The following is a 20,994-nucleotide window of genomic DNA, read 5'->3' as shown; positions in this document are numbered from 1 at the left end:
ACCACTTTGCATATTATTTTACATATACAGCGGTACCTTGGATTACGAGTATAATCCATTCCAGGAGAATGCTCGTAATCCAAAGCGAGTTTCCCCATAGAAGTCAATGGAAACTAAAATAATTTGTTCCTCATTGACTTTATACCGCATGTGGCCAGAGGTGGGGTGGGGGGCGCTGGAGAGCCTCGGAATCACTCGGAAAGGCCCGAGGACACCTCGGCTGAACTTGGAAAACAAGGGAAAAGGTAGTAGCCGCTCCAGGTGGGAACCCAGATGAATATCCTCCGTTGCAGACAACTCAGGTGCAGGCAATGCACTTAGCAAAGCAGGAACAAAAATAGTTTCTGGACAGCCGCACTCTGAAAAAATTGTAGCCTTTATTAAAAGAAGGACAGAACTGCAAATCACAGCAACATAAAATAAAACCCAACTACTGACGCATTTCGCACTGAAATTAGTGCTTAGTCGTGAGCTATGACTAAGCACTAGTTTCAGTGCGAAACGCGTCAGTGGTCGGGTTTTATTTTATGTTACTGTGATTTGTAGTGCTGTCCTTTTAATAAAGGCTACATTTTTTCAGAGTGCGGCTGTCCAGAAACTATTTTTGTTCCTGCTGAACTTGGAAAACCTCGGAAAGAACTGAGTATTTCTGAGATTTTCCGAGCTTTTTTGATCTGCGCCGTTCAGCTCTGTTCTGGCGCCCCCCCACCTCAGGCCAAACGTGGAATTGTACACCGCTTTGGCCTGAATCCTGCTCGTTTTGCAAGACAACACTCGCAAACCGAGTCAGTTTTTTTTTAAATACAGCGCTCGTATTGCGAAATGCTCGTTAACCGCGTTACTCGCAATCCGAGGTTCCACTGCACTGTTATTCTGTACTTGCCAAATATGCTGCTGAAATCTCCCTCCACTGAGTCTGGCTGCAGCCATTTTAACTGTGGGCAGATGAAGCTGCTGCCTGTTCACTTCCTGGATTTACACAGAGGCACACCTCCAGCTCTGCAGCTCCCATTGGCCCTCTTTTGACTCACCCCCCTCCCTTCCTGGGAAACTCTCATGAGAGAAAGAGAGAGAGAGCTGTGCATGATGTCATAAGCCTAGGCTTTTTTACAAGACAAGAAACAGGAAGGGGTCTGTATAAGGTATTTACTGGCAGAAAAAAATATATTTTACTATCCAAAATAAAAACAACAACAAGGGCAGAAGATTTAATAGATTGAAAATCGAAAAAAAAAATGAATGAAGTTCCACTTTAAATAGGCATTCCTAAAATTTGAAGATCTTTTTAAACCAAAAAAAAAAAACGTTTTAAAATTCATCCCATATACTGACCGGCACCATGTTTTTTATTTCAGGTAACCAAAGTCCCCCTTTCTGAATGTTCCCAACACACTGACTGCACCTCGTGCCTCGCTGCCCGGGATCCCTACTGCGGATGGTGCGTCCTGCATGGAAAGTAAGTGGGCTTATATTACTTCTTTAAGCACTCATTTATTTTATTGCTCTTGCTTTTAACCACTTGCTTACTGGGCACATAAACCCCCTTCGTTCCCAGGCGAAATTTCAGCTTCTGGCACTGCGTCGCTTTAACTGACATTTGTGCGGTCGTGCGACGTGGCTCCCAAACAAAATTGGCGTCCTGTTTTCCCCACAAATAAAGCTTTATTTTGGTGGTATTTGATCACCTCTGCGGTTTTTATTTTTTGCGCTATAAACAAAAAAAGAGCGACAATTTAAAAAAATATATATTTTTTTTTTACTTGTTGCTATAATAAATATCCCAATTTTTTTATAAAAAAAACTATTTTTTTTCTCAGTTTAGGCCGATACGTATTTTTCGAAGTATTTTTGTAAAAAAAAAAAAAAAAAAACGCAATAAGCGACTGGTTTGCGCAAAAGTTATAGTGCCTACGAAATGGGGGATAGATTTATGTTTTTTATTTTTTTTTTTATTTTTTACTAGTAATGGCGGCGATTTGCGATTTTTTTGTCAGGGCTGCGATATTGCGACGGACGTATCGGACACTTTTGACACAATTTTGGGACCATTCACATTTATACAGCGATCAGTGCTATAAAAATGCACTAATTACTGTATAAATGTGACTGGCAGGGAAGGGGTTAACACTAGGGGGTGAGGAAGGGGTTAAATGTACTCATTTAAATGCACTCGCATTGTCTCCCGAGCGATGCGCCGGGCACGTTGTTTCCCCGCTGCGCGCCCCCAGCGGCGCGCACAGCAAACAACTACAGCAGCAAGACGTCTATGGACGTCCACCCGGCACTTGAGAGCCGCGCTGTGGACGTCTTTTGACCATAGCGCGGATCTCAAGTAATTAAAGGGGTTGTAATGGAATTTTTTTTTTCCCTAAATAGCTTCCTTTACCTTAGTGCAGTCCTCCTTCACTTACCTCATCCTTCCATTTTGCTTTTAAATGTCCTTATTTCTTCTGAGAAATCCTCACTTCCTGTTCTTCTGTCTGTAACTCCACACAGTAATGCAAGGCTTTCTCCCTGGTGTGGAGAAAGCCTCTTGAGTTTGGTGTGGTGACCATTGTCAAAATTGTACAATTGTTGAAAGAGGTGAGAGGAAATCATCCAATGGGGACACCTGCCCTGGTGACAACTGCCTAGGAGAAAATTTGCCCTCACTTCCTGTTGTGTCTCTGGAACAGGAAGTGAAAACTCCCCATCTGGATTAAGACAGCAAAAATGTTTATAAATAAAAAGTCATTATGCTCAATAGACTTTAGTGTTCCTCTCTGATTTCTAAGTGACCCTTCCCTCTGTTCTCACAGGTGTAGTCGGCGTTTTGAGTGTCTGCGCTCCGGGGAGAAGAACCAGTGGCTCTGGGCGCACCATATGAACCAGCAATGTCTGACCGTCCAATCCCTGATCCCAGCAAACATCAGCAAAGAGGAGAAGAGAAATGTAAGCTCATCTAGCAATGTGTGAATTGTGTGGTACAAGAGATCCCAGGCTATATAAGTAGCACAGAATCAGGATATACAGGAATCACGGATAGCTGAAGATTATCCGGCAATTACCAGTCACCACTCCTTTCCTTAAAGTAGTTCCCATTGAAGTGACTTAGCCTCAGGTGATACACGGAGATGAAACAAATCCTCCTACATTAGTTGTACCTATTTATCTGCAGTCTTCTCTTCACTAAGTCCAGAATTTAATAACTTGTTTGTGCGTCCAGGAAAAAAAAGGGTAAGAGCTGACGTTACACTCTGCAGAGCTCAGGGAGGAGAGCATTGACAGCTGATTGTAGGAAAGTCCTTTCTTGTATTAAGAGAGGTAGGGGCCCAGATCCACAAAGAAATTACGCCGGCGTATCTATTGATACGCCGCGTAATTTCTACGATGCGCCGCCGTATCTTTGTTTTGTATCCACAAAACAAGATACGACTGAAGCTGGGCTAGATCCGACTGACGTACGTCTTAGTACGCCGTCTGATCTAAGGTGCATATTTACGCTGGCCGCTAGGTGGCGCTTCCGTCGATTTCCGCGTCGAGTATGCAAATTAGCTAGATACGCCAATCCACAAACGTACGTCCGCCCGGCGCAATTTTTTACGTCGTTTACGTAAGGCTTTTTTCGGCGTAACGTTACTCCTGCTCTATGAGGCGTACGCAATGTTAAGTATGGACGTCGGGCCAGCGTCAAATTTTCCGTCGTGTACGTCGTTTGCGTAAAACGTTCGCGAATAGGGCTTTGTGTAAATTACGTTCACGTCGTCTAGGCATTGAGCGGGCGTAATTTTATTTGAAAATCCATGCGCCGTACGAAAAAAGCGTCATTTACGTGGGGTCAAGCTTGTTTTACATAAAACACTCCCCCCTGTCCATCATTTGAATTCCGCACCCTTACGCCGGGAGATTTACGCTACGCCGCCGTTCTTTTAGAGGAAAGTGCTTTGTGAATACAGCACTTGCCTCTCAAAGTAGCGGCGGCGTAGCGTAACTACGATACGCTATGCCTGCCTAAAAATACGCCGCTGACTGTGGATCTGGCCCATGGACTCCAGAGAGACAGAGATATAATTTTGCCCCCCCCTGTACAAATCATTAGTAAGACCTCATCTGGAATATGCAGTTCAGTTTTGGGCTCCAGTTCTCAAAAAGGATATCAGGGAACTGGAGAAAGTGCAGAGAAGGGCAACCAAACTGATAAGAGGCATGGAGGAGCTCAGCTATGAGAAAAGATTAGAGGAACGGAATTTATTCTCTCTTGAGAAGAGGAGATTGAGGGGGATATGATCAACATGTACAAATATATAAGGGGTCCATATAGAGAACTTGGTGTTGAGTTATTCACTTTACGGCCAACACTGAGGACAAAAAAAGGACATATAGCTGGATTCAGGTAGCTTGCCGCAACTTTAAGGCGGCGTAGCGTATCGTATTTATGCTACGCCGCCTTAAGTCAGAGAGGCAAGTACTGTATTCACAAAGCACTTGCCTCCTAACTTACGGCGCCGTAGCGTAAATGTGGCCGGCATAAGCGCGCCTAATTCAAATTAGGCTGAGGGGGCGTGTTTTATGTTAATGGGGGTGACCTGACGCGATTGACGTTTTTTTACGAACGGCGCATGCGCTGTCCGTGTACGTATCCCAGTGTGCATTGCGCCAAAGTACGCCGCAAGGACGTATTGGTTTTTACGTGGACGTAAATTACATCCAGCCCTATTCACGGACGACTTACGCAAACGACGTAAAATTTTTAAGTTTCGACGCGAGAACGACGGCCATACTGAACATTACTAGTCCAGCTATTTGATGGAATAACTTTACGCTTGAAAATGCCTTACGTAAACGGCGTATCTTTACTGCGACGGGCGCACGTACGTTCCTGAATCCGTATCTAGTTATTTACATATTCTACGCCGAACTCAATGTAGGCGCCACCTAGCGGCCAGCCTAAATATTGCACCCTAAGATATGACGGCGCAGGCTGTCGTATCTTAGCTAGGTTTAAGTGTATCTCAGTTTGAGAATACACTTAAACTTACGACGGCGCAGATTCCGAGTTACGTCGGCGTATCTACTGATACGCCGGCCTAACTCTTTCTGAATCCACCTAATAAAGTTTGTTTGGGTGCAATGTCGCACGACCGCGCAATTGTCATTTAAAGCGACGCAGTGCCGAAATCGCAAAAAGTGCTCTGGTCAGGAAGGGGGTAAATTCTTCCGGGCTGAAGTGGTTAAATATCGCGTTGCTCTTTATAAAGTTGGGACCTGTAAATCTGTATAATCCGTGTGGATCGGGAGTAATGAATGAATGAATGAAAAACTTATAAAGCGCGGCGCATGCAAACTGAATCGCTTCTGGGCGCTAGTTGTTCGTGTCTCATGACATCAAAAGAGCAGAGTTTTGATCTGTCTTCTGTAAGATGTTTGTATGTAGCTTGTCTCACACGCATGTGAAATATCCTGCTGCCAGGCCCAGGCCTGTATATATTTGGAGTCTAATAGGATTATCTCACATGAATACGATTAGCGGGAGGGCTGGGGATTGGTATAAAAGGATTAGGGGATGGAGACAAAAAACAAAGGCCCAATCCGCTAACTCCATCCGGCGAGAAGATTTCCTTCTAATACCGCGCTGTCCTCCAACGACTTGTGTGCCGATGGGAGAGGCCAAGAACCTCCTTCCAATATGGCTGACAGATGGATATTCCACAACCCCAGTGAAAGCTTCATTCCATTCTTGTCTGTAGAAGAATCCTGGCAAATCGCCAGAAAAAAGGTGGATGAAGAGCTGACGTTACACTCCTCAGTAAGGAGAACATTGACAGCTGATTGGAGGGAAAGGACACACCCCCCATCCAAACATCACAGAGCTGAGGCTGTCAATCACAGGCTGTGTGCGGGATCTCCCTCCCTTGTGATTGATGCTGATTGCAGAGGAATGAAGCAACAGACAGAAATGACACTTAATGGCCCAGATTCTTGTAGACTGGGCGTATCTCTGCGGCGGCGTAACGTATCCGATTTATGTTACGCCGCCGTAAGTTTTTCAGGCAAGTGCTTTATTCACAAAGCACTTGCCTGTAAAGTTGTGGCGGCGTAGCGTAAATCACCCGGCGGAATTCAAATTCGGCGGGTAGGGGGCTTGTATCATTTAAATGAAGCACGTCCCCCGCGCCGAACGAACTGCGCATGCGCCGCCCGTAAAATATCCCAGCGTGCATTGCTCCAAATGACGTCACAAGGACGTGATTTCGACGTGGTTTCGACGTGAACGTAAATGACGTCCAGCCCCATTCACGGACGACTTACGCAAACGACGTAACTTTTTAAAATTTTGACGCGGGAACGACGGCTATACTTAACATTGGCTGCGCCTCATATAGCAGGGGCAACTATTCTCCGGGAAAAGCCTAACGTAAAGGTTGTAACTTTACTGCGTCGGCCGCGCGTACGTTCGGGAATTCGCGTATCTAGCTAATTTGCATACTTGACGCGGAATTCGACGGAAGCGCCACCTAGCGGGCAAAAAAAAAATTGCAGTTTAGATCCGACGGCGTAAGAGACTTACGCCTGTCGGATCTAATGGATATCTATGCGTAACTGATTCTAAGAATCAGACGCATAGATACGACGGCTCAGATTAGGACTTACGACGGCGTACATGGCGCTACGCCGTCGTAAGTCCTATGAGAATCTGGCCCAATGCTCTTAATTGAGACAAGAACATACTATGGACTAGAGCAGGGGTCTCCAAACTTTCCAAATGAAGGGCCAGTTTACTGTCCTTCAGACTTTGGGGGGCCAGGCTGTGGCCTGTTTATCTGCTGTCTTCTTTCCTCGACATCCATTCAAAGTCTGTAATTTATAAAGCTTGGCTGAGATGTCAGTAAAAAAGGGGGCTGAGAGCTGAAGTTACACTCTGTACAGCTCAGTGAGAAGAATTTTGAGAGCTGATTGGAGGGAAGGGACACACCCTCTCCATACAACACACAGGAACAGAGCTGAGGCTGTCAATCTGCTGGAGCTCCCTCCCCTGGCACCTTTTTGGTGCCAGGAAAACTTGATGAGCTCAGGCGTGTCAGCAACTTCATGTGCCCACGCCCGCCAGGAAGCTGACACTGCGCAGCGCTAATCACAGGCAGTGAGACATTTCTCGATCTGTGCCTGTGATTAGCGCTGCGCAGTGTCAGCTTCCTGGCGGGCGTGGGCGCGGGCACGTGAAGTTGCTGACACGCCTGAGCTCATCCTTAATGCTGCAGTGGAACAAAGCAGGGGGCAGAAATGACACTTAGTGCTCTGAATTGAGACAAGTACACACTATGGGCCCGGATTCACATACATCGGCGCATATTCATGCCGCCGTAGCGTATCTTTTTTACGCTACGCCAGCGCAGAGAGACAAGCACTGGATTCACAAAGCCAGTGCTGCCAAATCTGCGCTGGGCTTCTTAGGCATAAGTCGTCGTAAGTGGAAGTGGGCGTGAGCCATGCTAATGAGGCGTGACCCCATGCAAATGATGGGCCGAGCACCAGATAGATACGAATAACGAACGGCGCATGCGCCGTCCCGTGGACGCATCCCAGTGCGCATGCTCAGAATCACGTCGGAACGAATGCCTAAGATACGACGGGTCACTGCCTACGGCGTGAACGTAACCTACGCCCAGCCATATTCACGTACAACGTAAACTACGTAAAATACGACGGCTTGAGTTCCCTGGTCCATACCTTTGCATGGGTTGCGCCTCATATATGGGGAATAACTTTACGCCGGACGTACGATTTACACAAACCGTGTATATTATGCGCCGGGCGCAAGTACGTTCGTGAATCGACATATCTCCCTCATTTGCATCCAGTGACGCGGCGCGCCGTGGGGCCGGGCCGAGTGATACAGTGAGCAGCTATGGCCGCTCGCTGTATCACGGGAGCGCGCCTGCAATTACTCACCACCATGCGAGCTCTCGCATGACTGTGGTGAGTAATTGCGGGGAGGACCAGAGACAGCCGCCAAGGGACCCCAGAAGACGTGGATCGGGGCCACTCTGTGCAAAACAAAACTGCACAGTGGAGGTAAGTAAAACATGTTTGTTATTTTAAAGGAAAAAAAAATTCCTTTACAAACGCTTTAAGCCAGTTGCCTGCTTGTACTGTATATTCCATGGCAATCCTGTGTGAGATGACAGATTGCTCTGCCTCCCTCTAGTGTTTAATCATTGTTATTGCGTGTCAAGTGTCATTCTGCACTATATCAATCACAAGTACTATTATCAGTTGTCGTTAATCGATATCTCCAAGTACTTACAAAACAGCTATTAGCAGAATATTTAACGTCTCATCAACCCATTATTTCCATCCGCAGATTTTCCTAACGATTCCCGACTTGCCTCCGCTGTACCAGGATGAGTCTTACTCTTGTTTCTTTGAGGATTTTGAGAGCCGCGCAGTCAGGACTCAGTCTGGGGTAATGTGTCCATCTCCGGACCCTAGCAAGGCCCCTGTGATCAAGCCAGGGACAGGTCAGTGTGACAAAGGATGGCTGGGAGTTGTAGTTCCTCAATGGAATGGAGGATAAGGGTATTTGGTTCTTTTTTAGCTGCTGTGTCTACAAAAATGGTTCTGCATGATAAGATATACAGCCTATGTTATATTAATATTATTATATAAGCATGTAAACTTTACGTCTTACATCACCTTAGATCACGTTCGCGTGCAGCTGCTGCTCCGATTTGGAGACGTGGTCATTTCCACCGCTGAGTTTACCTTCTACGACTGCATGGCCGTGGCCCAGCTCTATAAATCAGCCCCGTGAGTATTACAGGGCCCTGCTCTCCGTCATGTCGCCAACCATCCATTCTAAAAGTATTAAAGGACAGAGGCCCAGATTCAGGTAGCCTTGCGTTTTTTTTTTACGTAGGCGCAGGGCACCGTTTTTGCCCTGCGCCCCCGCAAATTTTCTGCGCTACCCGCGATTCACGGAGCAGTATCTCCGTAAATTGCGTGGGCGCTCCGGCAAAATGCCCGGCGTAAGCGCGCACAATTTAAATGATCCCGTAGAGGGCGGGAATAATTTAAATTAGGCGCGTTCCCGCGCCGAACGTAGGGCGCATGCTCCGTCGGGAAACTTTCCCGACGTGCATTGCGGTAAATGACGTCGCAAGGACGTCATTTGCTTCAAAGTGAACGTGAATGGCGTCCAGCGCCATTCACGATTCACTTACGCAAACGACGTAAATTTCAAATTTCGCGACGCGGGAACGACGGGTATACTTTAGCATTGGCTGCCCCTGCTATTAGAAGGGGCAGCCTTACGCAAAAACCGACGTACGCAAACGACGTAAACTGCGTACGCAGGGCTCGCGTAGGGTAGTGAATCGGCGTTAGTATGCAATTTGCATACTATACGCTGACCACTACCGGATCGCCACCTAGCGGCCTGCGTAAGAATGCAGCCTAAGATATGAGGGCATAAGAGCCTTATGCCACGCATATCTTAGGCTGCAGTCGGCGTAACGAGCTCTCTGAATCAGGAGAAGTCGTTACGCCTGCGCAAGTAAGCAATTGCGCTGCGTAACTATGGTTACGCAGACGCAATTGCTTCTTGAATCTGGGCCAATGTTATTTTTTTGTGAGTCTCCATCATGTTGTATCTTGTAGCGTTAGGCCTTGTACACACGACCAGGCATGTCCGATGAAAACGGTCCGCGGACAGAAAACGCGGTGATGTGGCGGCGACGATGACGCGGCGACGTGCGCGAACCAGGAAGTTCAATGCTTCCGCTAAGCCCTACACACGGTCGGACATGTCCGCGGAAACTGGTCCGCGGATCAGTTTCAGCGGACATGTTCGGTCGTGTGTACGAGGCCTTAGACTTCATGCACATGGGTGCATTTGCCCATGCAGCGTAAAGACACTGCGCTAAAGTGCAGTGTGGGCACAGAAGTAATGCATCAAGTGCACATTGGGTGCATTCCGTCTGTGCGCATACCCTACTTTATGCAAATTTGTGGTACATACAGTGGGGGAAATAATTATTTGATCCCCTGCAGATTTTCTAAGTCCGCCCACTTAACAAAGGAATGAAGGGTCTTTAATGTTTTATCATGGGTGTGTTTTAAATGATAGAGACAGAATATCTCTCTACTTCAAACCCCCTTTCCAACATTTCCCCTATTCCTTTCTCACACCTGGGCTCTGTAAGGGGGGACTATGATGGGGACACTGATGAGGACCTGATGTAAGGGGGTGGACTCTGTTGGGTACTCTAATGGGGACCTGATGTACGGGGGACTATGATGGGGACTCCAATAAGGACCTGATGTAAGGGGAACTATGATAGGGACACTGACGAGGACCTAATGTAAGGGGGACTATGATTGGGACTCTGATAAGGACCTGATGGAAGGGGGACTATGATGAGGACCCTGATGAGGACCTGATGTAAGGGGGGCTATGATGATGACCTGATGTAAGGGGGACTATGATGGGGACACTGACGAGGACCTAATGTAAGGGGGATTATGATGGGGACACTGATGAGGACCTGGTGTAAGCGGGGGACTATAATGGGGACACTGACGAGGACCTTATGTAAGGGGGCTATGATGGGGACACTTATGAGGACCTGATGTAAGGGGGACTATGATGGGGACCCTGATGAGGACCTCATGTAAGGGGGACTATGATGGGGACACTGATGAGGGCCTGATGTAAGGGGGACTATGATGGGGACCCTGATGAGGACCTGATGTAAGGGGGGCTATGATGAGGACCTGATGTAAGGGGGACTATGATGGGGACACTGACGAGGACCTAATGTAAGGGGGATTATGATGGGGACACTGATGAGGACCTGGTGTAAGCGGGGGACTATGATGGGGACACTGACGAGGACCTTATGTAAGGGGGGCTATGATGGGGACCCTGATGAGGACCTCATGTAAGGGGGACTATGATGGGGACACTGATGAGGGCCTGATGGGGACACTAATGAGAGCCTGATGTAAGTGGGGCTATGATGAGGACCTAATGTAAGGGGGATTATGATGGGGACACTAATGAGGACCTGGTGTAAGCGGGGGACTATGATGGGGACACTGACGAGGACCTTATGTAAGGGGGGCTATGATGGGGACACTAATGAGGACCTGATGTAAGGGGGACTATGATGGGGACCCTGATGAGGACCTCATGTAAGGGGGACTATGATGGGGACACTGATGAGGGCCTGATGGGGACACTGATGAGGGCCTGATGTAAGGGGGACTATGATGCGGACACTGATGGGGGTCTGATGTAGGGGGGACTATGATGGGGACACTGATGAGGACCTGATGTAAGGGGGACTGTGATGGGGAGTCTGATGACCCCCTGATGTACGGGGGACTCTGATGTACAGAGGGACTGTGATGAGGACCTGGATGTAAGGGCGGAATCTGATGGGGACCCTGAAGTAGGACTCTAATGTAGTGGGGGAATCTGTTGGGGATTCTGATCTAAAGGGTTCTCTGCTGTAAAAGGGAATCTACTTGGGACCCTAGTGAGGATTTTTTCAGCCCTTTAATATTTGTAAAATATACAATGTTACCCTCATCCTGAGGGTTGGAGACCCCTGTCTTAGAGAAACCTGGTTTAATGTTATATCATTTTTTTTTTTTAGCTAAAACTAGAGTTGTGTCTTGGACTGATACTATTCGTTGAATATTTTCAGGTGCCGTGGCTGTGTGAGCAGTGAGTGGGGGTGTAATTGGTGTATCCATCAACATGTCTGCACTCATAAAGGCACCTGTGAAGAAGGGACCATCATCCGTAATAAACTGGTAAGTTTGTGGCGCTTATTGTAATAAAGTTAAAAGTATTCCAGCAACTATAAATAAGACAAACTGCCCATTCAAGAAATAAAATACAAACAGCGCTGATGTTGAGTGACAAAAGTGCCCAACACCACCATAAATTAAGTGATAGATGAGAGACACAATATGGGCCAGATTCACAAAGAGTTACGCCGGCGTATCAGTAGATACGCCGACGTAACTCCGAATCTAAGCCCGTCGTATGTTTAAATGTATTCTCAAACTGAGATACACTTAAACATGCCTAAGATACGACGGCCTGCGCCGTCTCATCTTAGGGTGCAATATTTACGCTGGCCGCTAGGTGGCGCTTCCATTGCGGTCGGCGTAGAATATGCAAATGAGTCGTTACGCCGATTCACGAACGTACGCTTGCCCGTCGCAGTAAATTTACGCCGTTTCTGTAAGAGATACGCGGCATAAAGATAAACATGCCCCCTAGGTGGCGTATCCAATGTTAAGTATGGCCGTTGTTCCCGCGTCGCAATTTCAAAAATTTTCGTCGTTTGCGTAAGTCGTCCGTGAATGGGGCCCCATTCACGTCGTTTGCGTAAGTCGACGTTCACGTCGAAACCAATGATGTCCTTGCGATGTTATTTACCGCAATGCACGTCGGGAAATTTTAGGGACGGCGCATGCGCAGTACGTTCGGCGCGGGAACGTGCCTGATTTAAATGATCCACGCCCCCTACCTGGATCATTTGAATTAGGCGGGCTTGCGCCGGGGGATTTACGCTACACCGCCGCAACTTTACAGGCAAGTGCTTTGTGAATCAAGCACTTGCCCGTAAAACTTGCGGCGGCCTAACGTAAATGCGATACGTTACCCCGCCGCAGATCTACGTGAATCTGGCCCTATATGTGTTTCTAATAATGTCCAAAGAGGAGTCCTTAAAGAGAATAGCAGCGTGCACCTTCCACCACACTCTTCTAATCCACCACGTGTGAACACTCGCCCCTTCGGGGTTCAAACTCACCAGAATAAAATGAATTATTGGCGTTTCAATGAATTTCAAATCCATTAACCGTGAACCTCTGCAGGCTGCATCTACCAGGGAGCCGTTTGCAAGGAGGAAGCCTGTCAGTGTCCTTTTATACTGCACTCAGGATCTGTTACTGTCCTGACTATACAGCAAACTTCATTGGGAATTTGTGTTCTGTTGTGCCCCAGTCACTGCACATTGCACACAGTCCACGGGCTGGTTTCTAAAGAAAACTATCTGTAATAGACATGTGCATTAGTTTTCGTTAGAATGCATTTTCGTCCGAAAATCGTGTTTTTTCATTATCGTTTTAACAAACGATAACGAAAGCGCAAGAAACGAAAACCGAAAGATCCGACATAAAAAATGCTTTATTTTTGTTTTCGTTGCGGTAAAAATTCGATATAGAGAGATTCGACATTATAGAGAAAAGATTTGACATCATAGAGAAAAGATTTGACATCATAGAGAAAAGATTCGACATCATAGAGAAAAGATTCGACATCATAGAGAAAAGATTCGACATCATAGAGAAAAGATTCGACACTATAGAAATAATAGATTCGACATTACAGAGAATAGATTTCGATTTATGAGAAAATAGATTCGACATTATAGAGAATAGATTCGACATTATTACTAGTCATACAACATTAGAATTCTTGTAGGCGGAATATTCGAACGGAAATGTACGATTCAACGTAAAGTTTCGACGTTCCGTCGAATATTCTTTTGACCATTCGACAGAAACCAAGTATTATTGGATTTTCGGACGAAAGCTATTCCCCAACGAAAAACGAAATAAAACAAAACGATTTTCGGGAGTAACTAAATAAATTTATTTTCCAAACGAAAACGAAAAAACTAAACAAAATATTCCAGTCTGCACATGTCTAATCTGTAATGCCTCGTGCACACGACCATTTTTCTCATCAGGAAAAAAAACAATGTGATTCCTCTCCAGCCTGACTTGCATACACACGTTCATGCAAAAAAAAATGTTTTGCCCAGGGTCCAATCAATATTAAAGACAGCCCTGCTTATATCTATAGACAGTCTCAAAGGGGTTGCAAAGCTTCTTGTTTTTTCACCTTAATGCATCCTATGCATTAAGGTGAAAAAACACCTTGCACTCCTGGGCACCCCAGCCCCCCCGTTTTACTTACCTGAACCCCGAAACTCTGTGGGCTTGATCCCGCGATGGTTTCCCCCAGCTTGAGGCGGCTCTTCATTGGAGGTTGATAACAGCACAGCCATTGTCTCCCGCTGCTGTCAATCAAACCACTAATGCGGCACGCTGGGGGGCGGGGCCGAGTGATGCCACCGGCTGTATCACAGGAGCGTGCCCGAAAGCTAACCCCCTTAGAATAGAGCTTCCTATGAAGGGGGTTAGCTGATGCGGGCAGGAGCCGAGGGGCCCCAGAAGACCAGGATCGGGGCCACTCTGTGCAAAACGAGCTGCACATTGGAGGTAAGTATAACATGTTTGTTATTTATTTTTTATTTTTTTATATTTGAACCTTTACAGTCCCTTTAAGTTGGTCTAGATCCAGATCATGGATGAATTCAGTTCTGCAACATATTGTAACATCTTCCTTTAATCTTGTCTAATGTCCTTTTCCTGTTATTTCTGCCTTAGGAGAAGAATCTAGCACCAGATGTATTTACTCCTGTAATTGTGCCAGAACCAGAGCCAACACCTGAAGTTATTCCAACTACCCTCACTCCAGCTACAACAGTAACACTAAGTACGCCTAGTCCAACCCCCGAGGCTACTACTACAACCACCACTGAAAGTACAACAATCCCTGTCATTGTGACCACACCTACACCAATCCCCACCACCGTGCCAACCACCATTGTCATTACAACCATAGTGACTACTCCAGAGCCAACCACACCAGAACCAACCACACTGAAGCCTACAACTGAGGAGTTGACTCCAGAGTGGACCACTCAACCTCCAACAGAAGAGCCAACCAGTGTCCCTACAACAATTCCAACCACCTTGCCTGTGGATATCTTTACAAGTCCAATTGTTACCGATGATGAAGTCCTTCCTGCCACTACCGACTCTGGTAAAGTTGAGGAGATTTGGACAACTGATAGTCCCACCACACCCAGTGAATTTACAGTTTCACCACTGATTCCAGTTCCTACCGCTTCCGATGACGAAAGAGATATTACATTCGCTCCCACCACACTCCCTCCAACATCAGAAGATTTTACGTCTACCCTGTCATCTCATCCAGCCACCAATGAAACATCGGTTGTGCCGTCTTTGCCGGATTTTCCTGACGACTTGGAAACGGAAGCTCCGTATTCAGAAGAGCCACCCACCGTACTTATGGTGGGCAGTACCAAAGAGAGCTTGGATCACACGGAGGCAGACGACTGGATGGACTTGGTCAACATGGATAATGATACATCTTCCTTTTCAGCATCCACTATCCTCTCTGGGGATGGAGACGTGGAAGGTGTCTCGCCCCAGTTTCCTTCTATAATAGAACCAGATATGGATTATCAGGCAGATTCTTTGGGATTTGCTGAATTCATGATAAACACACAGGTAATTAATGAGGAATTCTAATCTGATTATAAGTATAAATGATTATGTTGCTTGTATACATTATTTCGCTCTTTGGTATTTTAATCTGGACTGATTCCAATGACGTCAGCAGAGAGCAGACTTCAGACCGCTCTCTGCTAAAAACGGGTCACAGGAGTGCAAAACGGATTGCACTCCTGTTACCAATAGGAGAAGCCCAGCCAAACAAGCTCAGGCTGGACTTCTCCTTTATATCCCTAAAAATGCTGGACTACCATGCCGCACTTGTATACATTGTACGTGGTTAATGTGCGTTTCTCAATACGAGCACTGTATTCTTAAAATTCCTGACTCGGTTTGCGAGTGTTGTGTCACAATACGAGCAGGATTTAAGCCACAGCAGTGTGCAGTAGTGCGTTTGGCCCTTGGGGGCGCGGGAGCCGATCGGCGCCATTAGAAAATGCTCAGAAATACGCTGTTCCGGAGCCTTTTGAAGGTTTGCTGAGGTCAGCCGAGCTGTCCTCTGGCCTTTCCGTGTGCCCCAGAGGCTCTCTGGCGCCCCCCGCCTCTGGCCGCATGGTGTATTGCATGCCATTGAAATCAATGCGGAACACATTATCTTTGTTTCCACTGACTTCAATGGAGAAACTCGCTTTGATATGCAAGTACTTTGGATTACAAGCATTTTTTTGGAACAAAGAATGCTCGTAATCCGAGGTTCCACTGTATTTGAGAAATATGTATACCAACATAGAGGGTGCTAGGGAAAGTTTGATAGGATGTGGGCACCATGGCTGGATACCCCTGGGCTCGGCCCATGTGAACTTGTTCAGATGCGGGTGCTGCAATGCCCTGGATGAACATCATAACCTTTGATTGTCATCATAGCTGACATAAAATTGGAGGCTGAGTACGATTTGGATGTTTAACACGTTTTTTTATTCATCGACGGTTGTGATAAATATACACTTCTGCTGCTCTTGTGTTTTCTTGTCTGGGATTCCCTTTCCTCAAAGTATTACAAGCTGTTGACATGTGTATAGGTGTGGTACAATGTGAACTAATGCCGCCTGTTTGTGTCTGGTCACCTAAAGTTCAATAGAGAACCTGATGAAAAAAAAATAAAAAAAATAAGAATCTCTAGAGCAGATTATTAAAGATAAAAAAAATGGGTGTGGGGCTTTTAGGGCAACTTGAGAAGACGATCAGAATTTTTTTTGAAAAAATGATTACATCAATTTATTAGAATAATTGTTCAAATCTATGGGAACACATTTCACCGTATTGTATCCAAAGGGAACAGTAAAAAAACAATGCAGTTAATACAGTTCACAGATGTGTATCTCCTTGGTAATTAGGCCCAACGCGTTTCAGGATAACAATCCCTTCATCAGGGGAAATTCTTTCTTTGGAAGGAGATCAAAATAAAAAGCAATCTATAACCGAACACAAAAAATTAATTGAGCATATATCAATTCATTTTATGTGTTCTGTTATAGATAGTTTTTTATATTGATCTCCTTCCAAAGAAAGAATTTTCCCCTGATAAAGGGATTGTTATCTTGAAACACGTTGGGCCTAAAGAACAATAAGACACACATCTGTGAACTGCAATAACTGCATTGTTTTTTTTTTTACTGTACCTTTTGGATACTATATGGTGAAATATGTTACCATAGATTTTAACAATTATTCTAATAAATAGATGTAATGATTTTTTCAAATAATTTTGTGATTGTTTTCTCAAGTCGCTAAAAGCCCCACACCCATGGGGGGTATTTTATTTTGAATAATCTACATCTACATATTTGGGGTGTTGGTGTAGTCATTTCAGTTGAAGCTTTCTATTCTAAAATCTCTTTAGGGGGGCCGGACTGTGGCCATCATGAGTAGAAGTTGTCACAGCATCAGTTGGAGTAAACAATGCCCAATTTTTGGTGTCAGTGAGAGCAATAGTGCCCCATTGTTGAGGTCATTGGTGGGGAACTGTGCCCCATCGTTGGTGTCATTGGGAGGAATAGTGCCCGATCTTTGGTGTCATTGGGAGGAATAGTCCCTCGTCATTGGTGTCATTGGGCCTCATTGTTGGTGTCCTTGGAAGGAATGGTCCCCCATCTTTGGTGTCATTGGGAGGAATGGTCCCCCATCATTGGTGTCATTGGGAGGAATGGTCCCTCATCATTGGTTTCATTTGGGAGGAATGGTCCCCTATCATTGGTGTCATAAGGCCTTATTGTTGGTGTCCTTGGAAGGAATGGCCCCCCATCGTTGGTGTCATTGGGAGGAATGGTCCCCTATCATTGGTGTCATTGGGAGGAATGGTCCCCCATCATTGGTGTCATTGGGAGGAATGGTCCCCCATCATTGGTGTAATTGGAAGGAATGGTCCCCCTCCATTGGTGTCATTGGAAGGAATGGTCCCCCTCCATTGGTGTCATTGGGCCTTATTGTTGGTGTCCTTGGAAGGAATGGCCCCCCATCGTTGGTGTCATTGGGAGTAATGGTCCCCTCTCATTGGTGTCATTGGGATTAATGGTCCCCTATCATTGGTGTCATTGGGAGGAATGGTCCCCCATCATTGGTGTCATTGGAAGGAATGGTCCCCCTTCATTGGTGTCATTGGAAGGAATGGTCCCTCATCATTGGTTTCATTTGGGAGGAATGGCCCCCTATCATTGGTGTCATTAGCTCTTATTGTTGGTGTCCTTGGAAGGAATGGCCCCCATCGTTGGTGTCATTGGGAGGAATGGTCCCCTATCATTGGTGTCATTAGGCCTTATTGTTGGTGTCCTTGGAAGGAATGGTCCCCCATCGTTGGTGTCATTGGGAGGAATGGTCCCCTATCATTGGTGTCATTAGGCCTTATTGTTGGTGTCCTTGGAAGAAATGGTCCCCCATCGTTGGTGTCATTGGGAGGAATGGTCCCCTATCATTGGTGTCATTGGAAGAAATGGTACCCCATCATTGGTGTCATTGGGCCTCATTGTTGGTGTCCTTGGAAGGAATGGTCCCCATCATTGGTATAATTGGACCCCATTGTTGGTGTCATTGGATGGAACTGTACCCCTTTGTTTGTGTCAGTGAGTAAAATACTGCCCCAAGGGCCAGATAAAAGCAAGCAAAAGGCCGTATTCGGCCCCCAGGTCACAGTTTGGAGACCACTGCTCTAGAGCAAATTCCCTTGCAAAGTGCACAGTCTACTTGCCTTTAGTAAATCAACCCCACAGGGCCAGATTCAGAAAGATCAGCGGATCTTTCTGCTGGCGTAACGTATCGCATTTACGTTACGCCGCCGCAAGTTTTTCAGGCAAGTGCTGTATTCACAAAGCACTTGCCTGTAAAGTTGCGGCGGCGTAGCGTAAATTACCCGGCGGAATTCAAATTCGGCGGGTAGGGGGCGTGTATCATTTAAATGATGCGCGTCCCCGCGCCAAACGAACTGCGCATGCGCCGGCCGCGACTGAATCCCAGTGCGCATGCTCCAAATTACGTTGGCAACTCGTCATGCTTTCGACGTGAACGTAAATTACGTCCATCCGTATTCGCGAACGACTTACGCAAACGACGTAAAAAATTCAAATTTCGTCGCGGGAACGATGGTCATACTTAACATTGGCTGCGCCTCATAGACCCAGGGGTAACTATACGCCAGAAAAAGGCGAACGCAAACGACATAAAAAAAAAGCGCCGGGCGGTCGTTCGTTTCTGAATCGGCGTAACTCCTCATTTGCATATTCCTTGCGTAATAATACGGAAGCGCCACCTAGCGGCCGGCCTGGAATTGCAGCCTAAGATTCCGATGGTGTAAGACACTTACACCTGTCGGATCTTAGGGATATCTATGCGTGACCTGATTCTACGAATCCGACGCATTGATACGACCGTCGGAACTCAGAGATACGACGGCGTATCAGGAGATACGCCGTCGTATCTCTTTCTGAATCCGGCCCAAAGTGTTTAATTTGGTTTCATCATGACTGGATTAAAAAGTGTTCTACTATTACTGCGCAGTTAGTGCACCAATCTTGAGATGTCAATAATAGGTCAGACAACGGGGCACAATCAATACTAGAATTAATAAATCATTTGTTGTGTCCACTCCCTCTTTATAATTACAGCATTTTTCATTTTGTCCAGAGTGCGCATTCACTGACCTTTAAAAGTTCTAATTTCAGTAAAAGCTTCCTTTAACTACTGCAAAATGATACCGCGAGCCCTCTACAGCAAATATCAAGGTTGAGAACTCTAGATTTATGGGACAAGTTTAGTTGAAGTTTTTTTCCCTTGTAAGAACTAGCGTTTAATTGATAATACCAGCGCGTACAAAGGTCTGTCTCCAGCTTGGCAGCGTCTCTGTGAAGAATCGTTAACATATTGAGGTCTTTGCGGGGAAGCCAGCTGGCTCACGCTGGGTACAATTATCAGCCGGGACACATTATTTGAGATCTCTCTGGCATGCACGTCCCACTGCTGTGAAGCTCTGAACATAAGCGGTGCCAGTTGGCGCGGCACTGATGAGAGACGGTGCTCAAGGACAATGTTAGTGAGGTTGTAGTCAGGGATTGTGGTGGATTAGGAAGTCAGTTTCCGGGTTGAAGTTAGGTTGAACATTATTATTGGAAGACCCTATCAATGCTAAGAGCATAGAAGAGAAGGGTGATGGAAAATGTCTCCAGCAGACAGCCGTACCGGGATTAGGTAGTTCTAGAGTTTAAAGAAGCTTCTGCACCAGGATTTGGTTGCTCTAGAATTTACAGGAGCTTCTGCACCAGTATTAGGTGATTCTTGAGTTTACAGGAGTTTCAGCGCTGGGACTTGGTGGTTTGAAAGTTTACAGGAGCTTTTGCACTGGGATTAGGTAGTTCTAGCATTTACAGAAGCTTCAGCACTGGGATCAGGTGGTTCTAGCATGTACAGGAGCTTCAGTGCCAGGATTTAATGGTGGCTCTTGAATGTAGAGAAGCTTCTGCACCAATTTGGGGGTTCTAGAGTTTACAGGAGCTTCAGCATTGGGATTAGGTGGTTGTAGAGTTTACAGGAGCTTCAGCACCGGGATTAGGTAGTTCTTGTTTTTACATAAGCTTCAGCACCGGGATTAGGTGGTTCCAGAGTTTACAGGAGCTTCAGCACCAGGATTAGGTGGTTCCAGAGTTTTACAGGAGCTTCAGCACCAGGATTAGGTGGTTCCAGAGTTTACAGGAGCTTCAGCACCGGGATTAGGTAGTTCTTGTTTTTACATGAGCTTCAACACCGGGATTAGGTGGTTCCAGATGTTACAGGAGCTTCAACACCGGGATTAGGTGGTTCCAGAGTTTACAGGAGCTTCATCGCTGGGATTAGGTGATTCTAGTTTTTACAAGAGCTTCAGCACCAGGATTAGGTGGTTCCAGAGTTTACAGGAGCTTCAGCACCATGATTAAGTGGTTCCAGAGTTTACAGGAGCTTCAGCGCCAAGATTAGGTGGTTCCAGAGTTTACAGGAGCTTCAGCGCTGGGATTAGGTGATTCTAATTTTTACAGGAGCTTCAGCACCAGGATTTGGTGGCTCTTGAATGTAGAGCAGCTTCTGCATCGATTTGGGGGTTCTAGAGTTTACAAGAGCTTCAGCATTGGGATTAGGTGGTTGTAGAGT

At 46.2% G+C, this 20,994-nt stretch overlaps 1 protein-coding gene across 1 annotated transcript in view; it reads left to right on the top strand.

The window, feature by feature from the left end:
- Positions 1–20,994, top strand: part of PLXNB1 (plexin B1) — a 176,327-nt gene that overhangs the window by 94,240 nt on the left and 61,093 nt on the right. The window contains exons 5-10 of the mRNA XM_040359053.1: positions 1,356–1,456; positions 2,799–2,931; positions 8,342–8,498; positions 8,679–8,787; positions 11,691–11,799; positions 14,455–15,384. Of these exons, the coding sequence (XP_040214987.1) occupies positions 1,356–1,456; positions 2,799–2,931; positions 8,342–8,498; positions 8,679–8,787; positions 11,691–11,799; positions 14,455–15,384 (1,539 nt within the window). The remainder of the gene's footprint in view (positions 1–1,355; positions 1,457–2,798; positions 2,932–8,341; positions 8,499–8,678; positions 8,788–11,690; positions 11,800–14,454; positions 15,385–20,994) is intronic.

The sequence above is a fragment of the Rana temporaria genome, chromosome 7, assembly GCF_905171775.1.
Source record: "Rana temporaria chromosome 7, aRanTem1.1, whole genome shotgun sequence".
Taxonomy (NCBI): domain Eukaryota; kingdom Metazoa; phylum Chordata; class Amphibia; order Anura; family Ranidae; genus Rana; species Rana temporaria.
The sequence above is the reverse complement of the archived record's forward strand: the minus strand, read 5'-3'. Positions and strand labels throughout refer to the sequence as shown.